The 16,281-nt window shown below is 39.6% G+C and overlaps 1 protein-coding gene across 9 annotated transcripts in view; it reads right to left on the bottom strand.

Annotated features, from left to right (window-relative positions):
• Positions 1-16,281, bottom strand: part of LOC122438893 (polypeptide N-acetylgalactosaminyltransferase 11) — a 62,842-nt gene that overhangs the window by 31,846 nt on the left and 14,715 nt on the right. For 7 of the 9 annotated variants that reach the window (XR_006268680.1, XM_043464219.1, XM_043464220.1 and 4 more), the window contains exon 2: positions 2,954-3,286. Coding sequence is in view for 8 of the 9 variants with exons in the window: in XM_043464219.1 (XP_043320154.1) it covers positions 2,954-3,248 (295 nt within the window). In the remaining variant the exon portion in view is untranslated. Of the gene's footprint in view, positions 1-2,953; positions 3,287-3,396; positions 3,504-16,033; positions 16,050-16,281 lie in introns of those variants that run through there. The other 2 variants (XM_043464215.1, XM_043464213.1) reach the window with 2 other exon arrangements.

The raw sequence follows: 16,281 nt of genomic DNA, 5'->3' as shown, positions 1-16,281 counted from the left end.
AGTCAGACGCCCACGAAACACAACCAAGAGTAGCCCCTGCTCGCCACAACTAGAGAAAGCCCACGCAAGCAACAGTGAAGCCAGAAAAAGTAAATGAATAACGAAATTTAAAGAAAATCTTGGGTTTAACTTCTCATAAATAGGTAATAGCCATGTTTCTCAAACCTAGTTTGTCTCCATTTTCAAAAAAACTAAATCGAGGTTTAAATCAAATTTTCCTCGGTTTAGCTCAAAAAGCAAGTATACCTTAACCCTAAATTATGGCTCATTAGCCATAATTTAAGAATATTTTCAAGAAAGAAAAAAAAAAAAACTTACCTATGACTAAGGAAAAAAGAGACTTAATGATGATTTATACCATAAAGACAACAGATTACAGAACCCCATATGGATCTCAACAGGCCCCAATTAACTGGGCAAGGGGTTTTTTGGTTCTGTTTTCTAGAAAAATTTTTTTACCCCAAGTTTCCTCCCCTAGAAAATTAGACCATTGATAAACCTTTCTGTAAAAAGTCTTCAGTTCCAGACTTTAATCAACTTCACAGCCAAGAAAGTCCACCACAGAGCTGATCAAAATCACCGTTATTTAACACCTTTGCTCTCACACTGTCAGAAATCTCCCCTTTACCTGGAACAGTAAGCTTCCTTTTGCTTTCTCTTTCCCACATCAAACATTTAGCCTCTCCTCACAGAATGACTCCCCTGTAATAGCATTTCCTGAAGTCGAGCCATGGAAAACTAATTTCACTGGACGTTAGCAGAGGTTAAAAAGAAAAAAAAGATTTCACGGCCAGATACTCAGGAAAACATCGGATTTTAAAAGTCAAGTAAGAGAGTTCCCTGGTGGTCCAGGGATTAGGACTGAGCACTTTCACTGCCACTTTTTTTTTTTTTTTGGCATGGGCAAATAATAACAGAAAAAAATTAAAGTTGAGTAGACTTTTGTTTTTAAGAATGCTGACTGTTTTACAGATTCACAGGTGTGAGGGGATGAAATACAGAATGCAGTGTTTTCCCAATTTATTATTTGATATATTCTGAAGATTTCTTCTAAGGGTTTTATGGTCTTTGATCCATTCTGAGTTAGTTTAATACAATATGAGGTAAGGGTTCAACTTCATTCCTTTGCATGGGGGTATCTAATTGGCCCAGTACCATTTGCTGAAAAGACCATCTTTCCACATTAAGTGCTCTTAGCACCCCTTTCTGAAAACCAACTGACCACACATGTTACTTATTCTTAGGCATTACCATAGATGCTACTTGACCACAGATACTGCAGGGTATATTTGTGGATTCTCGGTCTATCCTCCGATCTATGTGTTTGTCCTTACGCCAGTATCACACCGTCAGGAAGCTTTGAAATAGAGAAGTGCGTGTTCTCCAACTTTGTTCTTTTTCAAGGCTTCAGAGCACTCTGCAATTCCTTATCAACTTTAGACTCAGCTTTTCCATCTTTTCAACAAAGGCCACTGGGATTTTGATACGGTTTACATTCAATGTGAGTTGCTCTGGGTGGTACCGATGTTTTAACAGCATTAAGCATTCTATCCATGAACCTAGGACATCTTCCTGTTTGTTTAGGTCCATTTTTATTTCTTTCACTTCTGCTCTGCAGCACAACTCCTTGGCTAGACTTATTCTTAAGTACTTTATTCTTTCTGATTCCACTGTAAATGGGATCGTTCTCTTAATTTTACTTTTGGACTGTTTATCACTAATGTCCAAAAATACAACTGGTTTTTGTGTGTGTATCTTGTACCCTGCAACTTTGCTGAATTCATTTATTAGCTATAATTTTTTGGTGATCTTTAGGATCTTTTATAAAGAATTTAGTGTTTCAGATGGGTAATTTGAGTTTGTCACTACAAATATCTACAATTCTCTCACTACTTCATTCAAAGGCAAAGTCCATTAAAAATGGCAAACCCAATGTTACAACTTTATAAAAACTTTATAAAAATTACTATAAACAAAAAATTAGAGAAGAATTTCCATTAATGCTTTTAAAAAGGTCCCAATGGTTCTTTGAAAATGAATAGAAGGTATATTTAATGAAAACTAAAGTAAAAGCTTCCTTTTCCCTCATAAAATTTTCAATACTTCTGACCTCCTGTATTAGGAAATGATTAAATTCTAGAAACTGATTTTATTCATTGAAACTATGAAATCTTTTTTTACATTTCCTTTATATTCTGTGGCTCTTTCAATCTCTCAGAATCTCACTATATGCTTTTACTCTTAAATTACTTATTATTTGATTCTTCAATGAAGATCAAAGTTCTTAAGTTTTAAAGACAACCAAAATGGCTCATATAGCCCTTAAAATAAAATCTGCTGAAACCAGGACTCTATAACTGCAGTATTCAGTCTTGCTTCCAAACTGAACAGAATATAATTTTTTAAGAATAAAAAAACTCCTATATTTAACAAATATATTCCAGCACCTTAATAATTCTTGTAAGTAGAAATCTTTTTAGATATAAGTAGTCTCAATTTATTTCTAAACCCAATGGTTTATGTCCTGTCTTAATTAACTCTGCCTTTCAAAACATGTTAAAATAGTCACTTTTCAACCACTGCTTTCCCTTATTAAATAATGCTAGCAATTAAAATCTTCCTGCATAAAATCTTCCATTTTCTTTCCAACCACTTAATTTTTCTTCCTTTCTGCCCTCTCCCCTCCCGCCACACCCCCCCCCCCCAATTCTGGACCTCATAGTTTCTCCAAAGTCTTCATAAAATACTGAAGTCAGAACTGAACAAAATAGAATATAACACCCTACTGTGTCTGCAAAAATCACAGGACCCCAGCTAGTTCAAGAACAAAATGTATCAGTACAGAATAAAGTCACACATCTAGTCCTCTGAACAATACACGATTTAAAGAATATTTGAACTTCCAACGATGAAATACTTTGACACATTGCTAGCAAAAATCAGGTACACTTACCCAATTCAGAAGAGAATTTCACATTGCCTCTTTCTGGATCTTCAACGTGATTATCTATCACATCATCAATTTTGTTTGCTTTGAACTGTGATTCTAATACTTGACTTGGGCCTCTAGTGAAACGGGGATAAAATTTTTTGGGGAATGGTCCATGGGGCCCAGACCCCTTGATGGGCACATTCTTAAGTGGCTGAGTCACTTCACTGAAGTTGAAATAAATAAAAAGCAAAAGTGTCCAGGCTGCAGATGTAAAAAGGCATCCATAACAGAAATATCGAACTGTGACACTTCCCATTATAGACCTAGCATTGCTGAAGGGCCATTTTCAATTTCCTAAAAGAGAAGGATAAATATGTTAGACACTTTAGACACTGGAAAAATCAAATACCAACTTTACATTCACTGTTTTCCAAACTACCAAGTAACAATTCTAAACAATTTACTTAAGACCCCATGTGTGTCATTAACGAAGAGTCAAATGTAAGATATAGGGATAGCACTGAATAAAAAAAATAAAGGAATTCAACAATTAAAACCACAGACCAGTTGTGTTAGTACTGAGAAAACCAACAGCAGCAAAATAGTTGACTTATTCATCAGCCCAGGTTAATGGATACCTACTTCACCTTTGATCTGGACCACTTTCACTTTGCTCATATTTTCGAGGTTCTAACTTTTCATAAATAAAACATAAGTACTACACATGTCATGACAGCACATCTAAGGTCCCTTCTAATTATAACATTATAAGACTACATCTTTTAATCCAAGGATATTAAAATCTGTTATTATAAATAAGCAACTTAAAGTTTTACCTTCCAATCAAAGATTAAACCTGCCCTAATGCCCACTCTAGAGTCAACAGTTTCATTTCAAATTTACAACTGAAAGAGTTCAAATAATCCCACTTTCTGTCTCCTTACGATGCCTTACGAACAACAGGGCACTGAACAGCAGTGTTTTCCTAAGCTTCCTGTAATAGCGGGTCTTCATGGAGGCTTCACACAGCCCCCTCAGGAACTGTTTGTAAAGAGCCCACTGCACATATAAAATCGTCTCAATGAGCATGAGAGCAGAGAGACACTATTTAAGTCATGTACAAACAGAAGAAATCTACAAAGCAATACTACTCATACATTACTAACTTCTATAGTATAAAATAATTTTTTTAAAAATTATCATGCCTCCCCCAAACCAGGACAAAGCAAACCAGCATCAGTAAGCTCCAATTAAAAAATTAAGCTGTTTTGTACAATTTTATGCCATAAGCCCAGAAGACAGCAAATGGTTCAATTTCTTAACTATCTGCCAACCAAGAACTATTAGTTCTTTCACCACATGTCAATTCAAAAGCTTGAAAAACAGAAGAAAACACCAGTACCCAAACAATCAAAAAAATCCCACAACAGTAACACCAATGGGAAACGACCACTGCACAAAAGGAGAGTCAGACACCAATCAAAGTGCTGCCAGGTCAGGTGCAGCACTTTTTAAAGTTAAAGACAGGCACAGAAAAAGATCCACTTTATTTGGAAGTGGAAGAAAATTTTCTCTAAGCAAAGTGAATGGAGCCATTAAGAAAAATGAAAATATTAAAGTTACAAATTTGTAACTTTGCAACAAAATGTTGCAGACAATACTGAGTAGAAACATTTAGGTGAAACATTCAGTTCAGTTACTCAGTCACTCAGTCCAGTCACTCAGCCGTGTCCAACTCTTGACTCTGCGACCCCATGGACTGCAGCACACCAGGCCTCCCTGTCCATCACCAACACCCAGAGCTTGCTCAAGGTCATGTCTATTGAGTCAGTGATGCCATCCAACCATCTCATCCTGTCGTCCCCTTCTCCTCCTGCCCTCTATCTTTCCCAGCGTCAGGGTCTTTTCCAATGAATCAGTTCTTTGCATGGCCAAAGTATTGGAGTTTCCGCTTCAGCATCAGTCGTCAGTGAACACCCAGGACTGATTTCCTTTACGATGGACTGGTTGAATCTCCTTGCAGTCCAAGGGATTCTCAAGAGTCTCCTCCAACATCACAGTTCAAAAGCATCAATTCTTCGGTACTCACCTTTCTTTATAGTCCAACTCTCACATTCATACACGACCACTGGAAAAACCATCCATAGCCTTGACTAGACAGACCTTTGTTGGCAAAGTAATGTCTCTGCTTTTTAATATGCTATCTAGGTTGGTCATAGTGAGAGAGTCAATTCCTAAGGCAGATTGATAAGAAGTCCAGGATCCCCAAGGATTAAAAAAGGGTCTGGTGGTCCTGAAGTGGAGACAGGGGTCTGGAATTCTCAAGGAAGAGGAAAGGACAAATGTTTTTTTCCCCTCTACATTTCTTAGTCTTGGTCACATAAAACTAAGAAGAAAGAAACTTTTTTCTTTAAGCCTCAAACTGATGATTACACAACAAACAACTCAGTTTAAACTCTGTACTAAGGATTATACAACAACAATGTATCCTGCTTGAGGACAGCTTCTCCTTCCTGAAAACCTTCGGGCTTAATCCTGTTATCTTAAAATGTAAATTGTGGGTCTAGTAAGATCTTTACAACCTTGAGACATTCTTTTGATTTATTGTAATAACTAATTAAAATAGTATATAATTCCCTTGCTAAGACTAGCAAGGGGGGCACTCTCCGTCCCCTTCTGAGGTCTCTGTCATAAGGTTTCTCTGCCCCTTTTCGTACTTTAATAAAATTCTGCTACACAAAAGCGCTTGAGTGATCAAGCCTGGTCCTGCAACTAAATCTTCTTTGGAGATCAAGAATCTTGACACCATTCACCGTAAGCTATCAATAGCTTTTCTTCCAAGGAGCCTCTTTTAATTTCAAGGCTGCAGTCACCATCTGTAGTGATTTTGGAGCCCAAGAAAATAAAGTCTGTCACTGTTTCCTCATCTATTTGCCAGGAAGTGATGGGACCAGATGCCATGATCTTTGTTTGTTAAAGCTGAGTTTTAAGCCAACTTTGTCATTCTCCCTTTTCATTAAGAGGTTCTTTAGTTCTTTGCTTTCTGCTCTGCACATCTGAGCTTACTGGTATCTCTCCCAGCAATCTTGATTCCAGCTTGTGCGTCATCCAGCCCAGCATTTCACATGATGTACTCTGCATTTTTCCAGTAGTCATGTATGGATGTGAGAGTTGGACTATAAAGAAAGCTGAGCGCCAAAGAATTGATGCTTTTGAACTGTGGTATTGGAGAAGACTCTTGAGAGTCCCTTGGAGAACAAGGAGATCCAACCAGTCCATCCTAAAGGAGATCAGTCCTGGGTGTTCACTGGAAGGACTGATGTTGAAGCTGAAACTCCAATACATTGGCCACCTGATGTGAAGAGCTGACTGATTTGAAAAGACCCTGATGCTGGGAAAGATAGAGGGCAGGGGGAGAAGGTGACGACAGAGGATGAGATGGTTGGATACCATCACCAACTCAATGGACATGAGTTTGGGTAAACTCCTGGAGTTGGTGATGGGCAGGGAGGCCTGGTGTGCTGCGGTTCATGGGGTCGCAAAGAGACACAACTGAGAGACTGAACTGAACTCTGCATATACATTAAATAAGCAGGGCGATAATATACAATCTTGATGTACTCCTTTCCCAATGTGGAACCAGTCCATTGTTCCATGTTTGATTCTAACTGTTGCTTCTTGACCTGCACACAGATTTCTCAGGAGGCAGGTAAGATAGTCTGGTGGTATTCCCATCTCTTGAAGAATTATCCACAGTTTGTTGTGATCCACACAGTCAAAGGCTTTGGTGTAGTTAATAAAGCAAAAATAGATGTTTTTCTGGAACTCTCTTGCTTTTTCTATGATCCAATGGATGTTGGCAATTTGATCTCTGGTTCCTCTGCCTTTTCTAAATCCAGCTTGAACATCTGGAAGTTCTCGGTTTACATACTCTTGAAGCCTCGCTTGGAGAATGTTGAGCATTACTTTGCTAACCTGTGAGATGAGTGCAATTGTGTGGTAGTCTGAGCATTCTTTGGCATTGCCTTTCTTTGGGATTGGAATGAAAACAGACCTTTTCCAGTCCTGTGGTCACTGCTGAGTTTTCCAAACTTGCTAGCATATTGAGTGCAGCACTTTCACAGCATCATCTTTTAGGATTTGAAATAGCTCAACTGGAATCCCATCACCTCCACTAGCTTTGTTCCCAGTGATGCTTCCTAAGGCCCACCTGACTTTGCATTCCAGGATGTCTGGCTCTAGGTGAGTGATCAGATCATCATGGTTGTCTGGGTTATGAAGATTTTTTTGTATAGTTCTCTGTGTATTCTTGCCACCTCTTCTTAATCTCTTCTGCTTCTGTTAGGTCCATACCATTTCTGTCCTTTATTGTGCCCATCTTTGCATGAACTATTCCCTTGGTATCTCTGATTTTCTTGAAGAGATCTCTAGTCTTTCCCATTCTATTGTTTTCCTCTATTTCTTTGCATTGATCACTGAAGAAGGCTTTCTTGTCTCTCCTTGCTATTCTTTGGAATTCTGCATTCAGATGGATATATCTTTCCTTTTCTCCTTTGCCTTTAGCTTCTCTTCTTTTTCCAACTATTTGTAAGGCCTCCTCAGACAACCATTTTGACTTTTTGCATTTCTTTTTCTTGGGGATGGTCTTACCACTGCCTCCTGGACAATGTCACGAACCTCTGTCCATAGTTCTTCAGTGAAACATTAGATTTCAACTAAAACAGGCATTATAAATGCCTAAAATATGTCCTTGGAGGTAGGGAAAAAACAAGCAAATAATAACAAAAACAAAAGCACTAATTCTTCAAAAGGCCATGAAATTCTTTAGTTTAAGACTTAACTGCATGGGACATCCCTGGTGGTCCAGTGGCTAAGGATCAGCATGTCAATGCAGGGGACATGGGTTTGATCCCTGGTCCAGAAACTAGGATCCCACATGCCGTGGAGCAACTAAGCCCACGTACCACAACTACCCACACGCCTTAGAGCCTGTACTCTGCAACAAGAGAAGTCACTGTGCAGCCACAAAGAGCCTGTGTGCCCCAACAAAGACCAAGCGCAGCCAAAAATTAAATAGTAATAAAAAGACTACCTGTACAGGTTGCTCTGATTCCATAAAGAACTGTGAATAAGAAGCCAATCTCTTATTCAACTGTATAAGGAGACTTACATTTAGACTCTTTGCTCAAACCACTCCAGGCCTTCCCACTTCAACCTTGGCCTCCCTGACAGGGAACACAGAAGGGAGCCCCGCCAAAGGGACCAAGAGAGGAAGCCAGCCAACATTTCCAATCACAGAGACGCCACAGCATGCTAATCAAGGGCTATGGGAGTAAGGAGCTCAGGACAACAGGGGAAGGTTAGGGTTCAACAAATGTTAACTTTTTCCTCATTAGGTCTAATTTTAAAATATAACATGAAAGGTATTTGTGACCATCTATTCCTTACAATGACCTACAGGTCCCTATGTAATAGTCTGACTGTATCTCCCACTATTTCCCTCCTCATTCATTTCATCCTAGACATAGTCTCCTTATGGGTCCCTATGTGTGAGGGATTATGCATGGGTTCATCCCTCTGCCTAGAATACTTTTCATCCCAGCCCAGGTAGTGCTAGTGGTAAAGAACCCGCTTGCCAATGCAGCAGATGTAAGAGACATGGGTTCAATCCCAGGGTCGGGAAGATCCCCTGGAGGGGGTTTGGCAACTCACTCCAGTATTCTTGCCTAGAGAATCCCATGGACGAGGAGCCTGGTGGGCTACAGTCCATGAGATGGCAAAGAGTCAGACACGACTGGAGTGACTTAGCACACAACTTCACCTCTATTGAATCTTTGCTCAGCTATTACCTTCTCAACAAAGTTCTGTCTAGACAACCAAATTTAAAACTGCAACTCAACCACCAAACACTAGCACTTCCCACTTTCCCTACTCCATACAACTTACCACCTTCTTACATACATTAATTTCTTATTCATTATGTTAATTATTGTCTGTCTGCTCCCTGTTAGAATGTATGCTTCATCAGAGCAAGAGTTTTTTGTCTGTTCTGTTTCTTGCAGTATCCCCTGAGCTTATAACAAAAGCTAGCACATAGCAAACATTTAACAAATATTTGTTGAAATTAATGAAAAAATTTCTGGAGAAGACTCTTGAGAGTCCCTTGGACATCAAGGAGATCAAACCAGTCAATCCTAAAGGAAATCAATCCTTAATATTCATTGCAAGGACTGATGCTAAAACTCCAATATTTTGGCCACCCGATGCAAAGAGCCAACTCATTGGAAAAGACCCTGATGCTGGGAAAGATTGAGGGCAAGAGGAGGAGGAGGCAACAGAGGATGAAATGATTAGACAGCATCAATGACTCAATGGACATGAGTTTGAGCAAACTCTGAGATACTGAAGGACAGGGAAGCCTAGCATGCTACAGTCCATGGGGTTGCAAAGAGTTGGACACAACTTAGTGACTGAACAAATGAAAAAATTACTACAACGTGGCTATCGTGTGCTTGCAAAATGCTGGGATTTCCAAACAAATATACTACTATCCTGTTTGAGCCAAGCAGTACCTTAATGCTATGCATGGAGATCTTATTTCAACCTTACTTCAACAACAGTATGGGCTTCCCAGGTGGCTCAAAGGTAAAGAATCCTCCTGCCAATGCAGGTTCAATCTCTAGATGGAGAAGATCCCCTGGAGTGGAAATGGCAACCCACTCCAGTATTCTTGCCTGGAAAATTCCATGGACAGAGGAGCCTGGTGGGCTACAATCCACAGGGTCGCAAAGAGTCAGACACGACTAAGCAACGGAGCATGACAACTAGGCAGGACAATAACCATATTTATTATTAGAAACGGTACCAAAAAAAAACCCCACCAGACTCTCATTGTCCAATTTCACAAATTAAATAAAGCTCTCTGCTATAAAGAGAGGGGCTACTTTCTACTTGGTTCACTGCATGATTTTCGGCTGCCTCTTGGCTGCCAGCACCTAACGGCAAAATGAAAAAGGTTTTTTCCTCACCCATAAGGTTTGACCCACTCCATCAAGATTTTTCACATAATACCCCCAGCTCACCCTCTCCGCAACAGCACATCAAGAGTCCTTGGTCTAAACTACAAAGTGTATTAACTCTCAACAGTTTTATAGGTAAATATAATTTTTCAAGCCATATTATGGCAATTTTTTAGAGAATTTTTATGTAGTGAATCATTGTACTAAATTGAGGAACCTATAAAAATGAGAGGAATTAACAAAACCTGGTCATTTTTTAAAAATATATTTAATTCCAAATCTTCAGAAGCAAAAGATTTCAGGAGTCTTTTAAATAGGTCAAGAAGTTAACACCGAAATATAAAGAAAGTAGAAACCAATCAGATGCCTGTTATAAATAACAGGTCCTTAACTGGTTAAGAAATTAAAATATCCAAACAAAAATCAAAGGCTGAAAACTTAATCTATGCTAACAAATAATGAATCCAGAATCTACACGATAAAAAGTTTTTTGCTTCATACTATCTGCCATTCCTTCTATATAGCCATGGCCTCAATATCCAAGGCTTGAAAGCTTTTAAAAAGAGGGTCAAAACAAACGATTAAGGTTAGTTAATACAAAACAACTAGTGACCAAATACTTTCAATCATAAACTTGAATAGTTAATAAAGCAAAAACTTCAGCAGTTAGATACCAAGGTAATATATTCTTCAAAATGTAAATGAATAAAAGGCTATGCTGAGCTTAGTCGCCCAGTCCTGTCTGACTCTTTGCAACCCCATGGACTGTAGCCCGCTAGGCTCCTCAGTCCATGAGGATTCTCCAGGCAAGAATACTGGAGTGGGTTGCCATGCCATCTTCCAGGGGATCTTCCCAACCCAGGGATCAAACCCAGGTCTCCCGCAATGCAGACAGATTCTTTACTGTCTGAGCCACCAGGGAAGCCCAAATAAAGGGCTAACCGCCTGTTTGCGTGAATTTTCAGTAGACAAGATGGTGTGGTTTCATGTTTCCTCTAGTCACGGTCTGGGAGCTGCCCGGGAACAGATGGCTAGTAAGCTGAGAGTCGGTTTTGCCAGGGTGGTACAGAGGCAGAACGGGGAAAGGTATATGCAATGTGCTGATTAGAACGACAGGCCACAGATTTAAGCCAGACAAGGAGAGATGAGAGGGTCAGGGAGAATGAAGCAGGATGAAAAACTGTGGATGGGCCACTGGGCCCTGGTGTAGCTGAATGACCATTGGAGTTGTTACCACAAAGAGTGATCTGAAAAGATGCATGCTGTGTTGGAAAATGAGAGGCTAACACTCAGATTCTGGAGAGGTACCATTAATGAGAGAAGAATCCTTTCCAGACACACAAACTGGAGATACCCCAATGAACAATTTGCCTATAGTATAAGCACTGCTATACTTACTGTAAGCAACCCCCTGAAGACACAATCATTTCTGTCTTTTCAAACTCATTATGCTAACCATGCATGTTCACAGCATCTATTGTGAACAATTAAGGTGTATTTATGTTCCAAAAGAAGTTACAGGACATTGTTTAGGTTGTGTACAATGAGAAGAGTATAATAATGTAAGCAGGGCTAAACAGTTTACACAGTTTCGTTAGACATTGTCATTATTTTTTTATTGAACTATAACTGGGGTATTTTTTATACCTTACAAAGTGATCACGGTAAGTTCAGTGATCATCTGTCACAACAAAGTTATGACATCATCACTGACTAATATTTCTTACGCTGTACATAACTGGAAGTTTATGCCTCTTCATCTCCGTATCTATTCCATGCATCCCCACCCTCATCCCCTCCGGCAACGACCAGTCTGTTTTCTGTATCTATGAGTCTTTTCTCTTTTGCTATGCTTGTTTTGTTTCTTAGATTCCACATGAGTGACCTATTTCACTAATAGTAGGTCCAACCGTGTTGTCACAAATGGCACAATTTAAGATGATACTAAAATCATTCCACTAATTTTCCAGTCACAGCCTACTAAATGTACTGAACAATCTAATATTTTTCTTCTGAAAATCATTAAATAATTCTAGAGAAAAGGCTAACACTGGAATCATTTAAGAGTTTTATATGCCAGACACCACTCAAGGTGCTAGGGATTGATACTTTAAGTTTTGCTATTATGCTAAAAAAAAAAAAAGAAAATCAGAAAATAATAAGTTGGTGCAAAAGTACTTGTGATTTTGCATGGCTGAACTCTGCTGTTTGATATTGGAATATAGTCTTAAATAAACGTGGTTATGTTATACCTCATTTTAATGGGCACTTATTACTTTGGTTTTTTGCTAAGCACTTATTACTTGCTATTTCATATATTTATTTTAGAGTAGGAAAATGATGTGAGACAAAAACCAAATTCAAGTGATTTTCTTACTCAAATTCAAAATGGGTTGTAAAGCAGTGGAGACAACTCACAACATCAACAATGCATTTGGCCCAGGAACTGCTAATGAACATACAGTGCAGTGTGATTCGAGAAGTTTTGCAAAGGCGACGAGAACCTGGAAGATGAGGAGCACGGTGGCCGGCCATCGGAAGTTGACAGTGACCAACTGAGAGGATCACCAAAACTGATCCTCTTAAAACTACAGGAGAAGCTGCCAAAGAATTCAACGCTGACCATTCTACAGTCATTTGGCATTTGAAGCACACTGGAAAGGTGACAAAGCTCAATACACATGAAAGTAAAAGTGAAGTCGCTCAGTCGTGTCTGCCTCTCTGCGACCCCATGGACTGTAGCCTACCAGGATCCTCAGTCCATGGGATTTTCCAGGCAAGAATACTGGAGAGGGTTGCCATTTCCTTCCCCAGGGGATCTTCCCAACCCAGGGATCAAACCCGGGTCTCCCACATTGTAGGCAGATGCTTTACCATCTGAGCTACCAGGGAAGCCCACACACATGAGCTGACAGCAAATTAAAAAAATTGTCATTTTGAAGTGTCGTCTTCTCTTATTCTACACAACAACAACGAACCATTTCTCGATTGGATTGTGACGTGAGATAAAAAGTGGAATTTCTATGACAATCGGTGATGACCAGCTCAGTGGTTGGATTGAGAGGCTCCAAAGCACGTCCCAAAGCCAAACTTGCACCAAAAAAAGGTCATGGTCACTGGTGGTCTGCTGCCCGTCTGATCCACTACAGCTTTCTGAATCCCGGAGAAACCATTACATCTGAGAAGCACGCTCGGCAAATCGGTGAGATGCGCTGACAGCTGCACGGCCTGCAGCCGGCCCTGGTCACCAGGACGGGCCCGGTTCTTCTCCAGGACAATGCCCAACCGCAGGCTGCACAACCAACGTCACAAAAGTTGAACAAATTGGCCTACAAAGTTTTGCCTCATCTGTCACATTCACCTGATCTCTCACCAATCGACTACCACTTCCTCAAGCACCCGGACAACTTTTTTCAGGGAAAACCCTTCCACAACCAGCAGGAGGCAGAGAATGCTTTCCAAGGATTTGCTGAATCTCAAAGCATGGAATTTTACACTACAGGAATAAACTTATTTCTCACTGGCAAAAATGTGATTATGATGGTTTGTATTTTGATTAATAAAGATGTGGAGCCTAGTTATAAAGATTTAAAATTCATGGTCCGAAACCGCACTTATGTCTGGCCTAATACATGCGCTGAGAAGCTGGAGCTGGTGTACTGAACTAAGAATGCTGAATGAGGAGGCACAAGCCAACCACCTGGAGGCAGCACGGAGCTCCTCTCAGCATCCCGGTCTCACCATGGAGAAGTGAAACCCACCGGGCTGTGGGACTGAAGGCACTCTTTTAGTACACCCTCACCAAGGATGGAGGCTCAGGTGTCAACTATAACTGGGCACTTGCCATCTAACGCTACAAGGATTAAATCATGTGCTGCTGCAGCTGCTGGTTTGCAGCACCCTCTGAAAGGAGCTCAGGGTGGAAAGCGGGAGAGGCGGCACGCTGTGCTAGGGGAAAAACTAGCAGGACAGGCCTTCAGATAGTTAGACATCTTCAGGAGCTGATTTTATGAGCCAAATCCTTTTATCTCCTCATATCTAGAAAAGCACTCAAATTTCTCATGGTGACAACTGTCTCATGACTAGCAGAAAGCTTCACCTGACTAGCAGAAACCTTCTGGAAAAATATGTGTTTGATTGCATGTATGCCCCCATCACTAAAATCACATATATGCTGTCCTTCCCCACTGCCTCTCTGGAGCAGTGTCTCAATGCTATTGCAGGTGCTGTCTCCCAGGCTGCAGTCCTCATTTTGCCCCAGATAAAACTTAACTCGCAACTCTTGCATTGTGTTGTTTTTTTTTTTTTTTTAAGTTGACATATGAGACGTATTGTTACTTATGGATCCCAGAATTGGCAAGATTGGGGGTGGGGGGGCACAGGACAACCACCCAGGCGAAGGGCAGTTCTCTGTCTGAGGACATCAGCAGGAGAGAGGACAGGGTAGTAAGCGCCTCTGACTGACTGGGGTGGTCGTGACTTTCTGCAGGCTTAACGCTAAGAGGCTATTTTATAAACGATGCCCTGGGAAAAGCAAAGTGGCAAACTGCCAGCATCCTGACCAGGAGTTATTATCATGTAAAAGGCCCAGACAGCAACTCAGAAAAACAAAGTCGTTTTCCTCAAAAGTTGTCTTTCTTGTCACAATGCAGATGAACAAGAAGTTAAAAATTAAAATAACCCTGAAGTCTATCAATGTTTTGCTGCAAATTCTACTATTTTTAATCTTCCTACCCTAGCCACAAAATGTTATATTGCTATTTGTAATTAATGAAAAATAAATGTAATAGATTTAAGTTAGTAGCACTATAGATAATATTCTATCTACTTTTCTTCATTTAAAAAGAAACATAAAGAGTATGTATTTCTGTAATAATAAGGGTAAAATTTTTCTTAGGAAAAAACTTCCTAATTTAAAAACAAAAACAAATTTGGAGAGGATTAAATATTTTAAGGCTTCAAATGAGATATATGGCCTTTTAACTTCAGAAGCACAGAGATTTTAGCATACTTAAAGGAAGAAATATTTTAAATCCTTTAATTTGTCAAAAATTTGACAATAAAATTTGGACACTAAACAAATATTCTAAAAGCACGATTTGAAAAATTACGTTTTCTCTATAAATCATTACCTAGTCTGAAATCAGCATGCCTCTTTCAATAGCCATCTTTCTTTTACTACAAGACTAATGAGACACTTCTATTTAACCAAACAGGACAGCCCTCATTTTCCTTCAGTACCAAATAATTATCATAATATTTAATGAAGTTTAAAATGTTTATCTCTAAATGTTAAGTATTTACCTTTCAGTAGTTTCCAGCTGTTTTCTCATCAGTATATATTCCAAAGGGTCAAACAGTAAACATTTTGTTAGCTTTTTCCATGAGAGAGATTCATATTTTAACTCAGCTAGAGTCAGTACTGATTTATAACAGTGCCTGTCCTACATACCCTGTAAAATTACCAAGTGATGACAACACAAAAATACACACTATTCTTTCCCATTCCTTATCTACTCTGAAGGCTAGAAAGAAATCTATTTCATAATTACAATTAAGGCGATTATTGACCTAGGAAAGGTTCAGAGCAAATTCCAGACATCACGAGCTCTCTGGGAATAATCCTTTGACCTTTTGATATTTATGAATGCCCTCTCTATAAGAAAATCAAGGAGCATAAACACATGTAAGTGTGTATATATGATATCTCAAATGCAGAGGAAAACTGCATGGTAATGTTGACTGGATGGAGACAAAAGCAAATTTAAACACTAAAGAAAACCAAAAGGATAGAAAATATGACAAATTACTTAAAATTACCACCTGCTTTGTCAGTGAATAAGGGCTGATAGAAGCTAACAAGGCTAACTATTGTTCTTTAATACTCTCTCCCATCAAATGCGCCAGTAAGGAGCAGCTCTCCCTAGGTAAGACCTACAGAAGACAGGAAGAAGAAAGTGACCACAGGCTCAAAAGGGCCTGCTCAACAAACATTTACTTCATGGAATCATTGCTCTCAACGTCTTTCTAAGTCTGTATTCTATTATACATACTAAAGCTTCTTTATTACAACCAGTCATACTTTAACTCGTTTCTGACCCCATGGATCTGGTCAAGGTTGCCAGGCATCCTCAAGAAATGCCCTGACTGCAGCTGGCGCTTGGTCTTGTCTTCAGTCCCGGCAGAAACAGCCTGTATCGTGTCAACACAGGGATTTAAGCTCAAATGTAGTCAGAAGCCAAGCAAACTATAAAGAGGAGAGAGAGAGAAAATAAGTGTGGTTCTAAGTGTCAGGGCATGTCCCCCACCTAAAGCAATTCAGATTCAAAA

This window comes from Cervus canadensis, chromosome 3 (assembly GCF_019320065.1).
Source record: "Cervus canadensis isolate Bull #8, Minnesota chromosome 3, ASM1932006v1, whole genome shotgun sequence".
In the NCBI taxonomy this organism is placed as follows: domain Eukaryota; kingdom Metazoa; phylum Chordata; class Mammalia; order Artiodactyla; family Cervidae; genus Cervus; species Cervus canadensis.
Note: the sequence above shows the minus strand (reverse complement) of the source record. Positions and strands in the feature narration are given on the sequence as shown.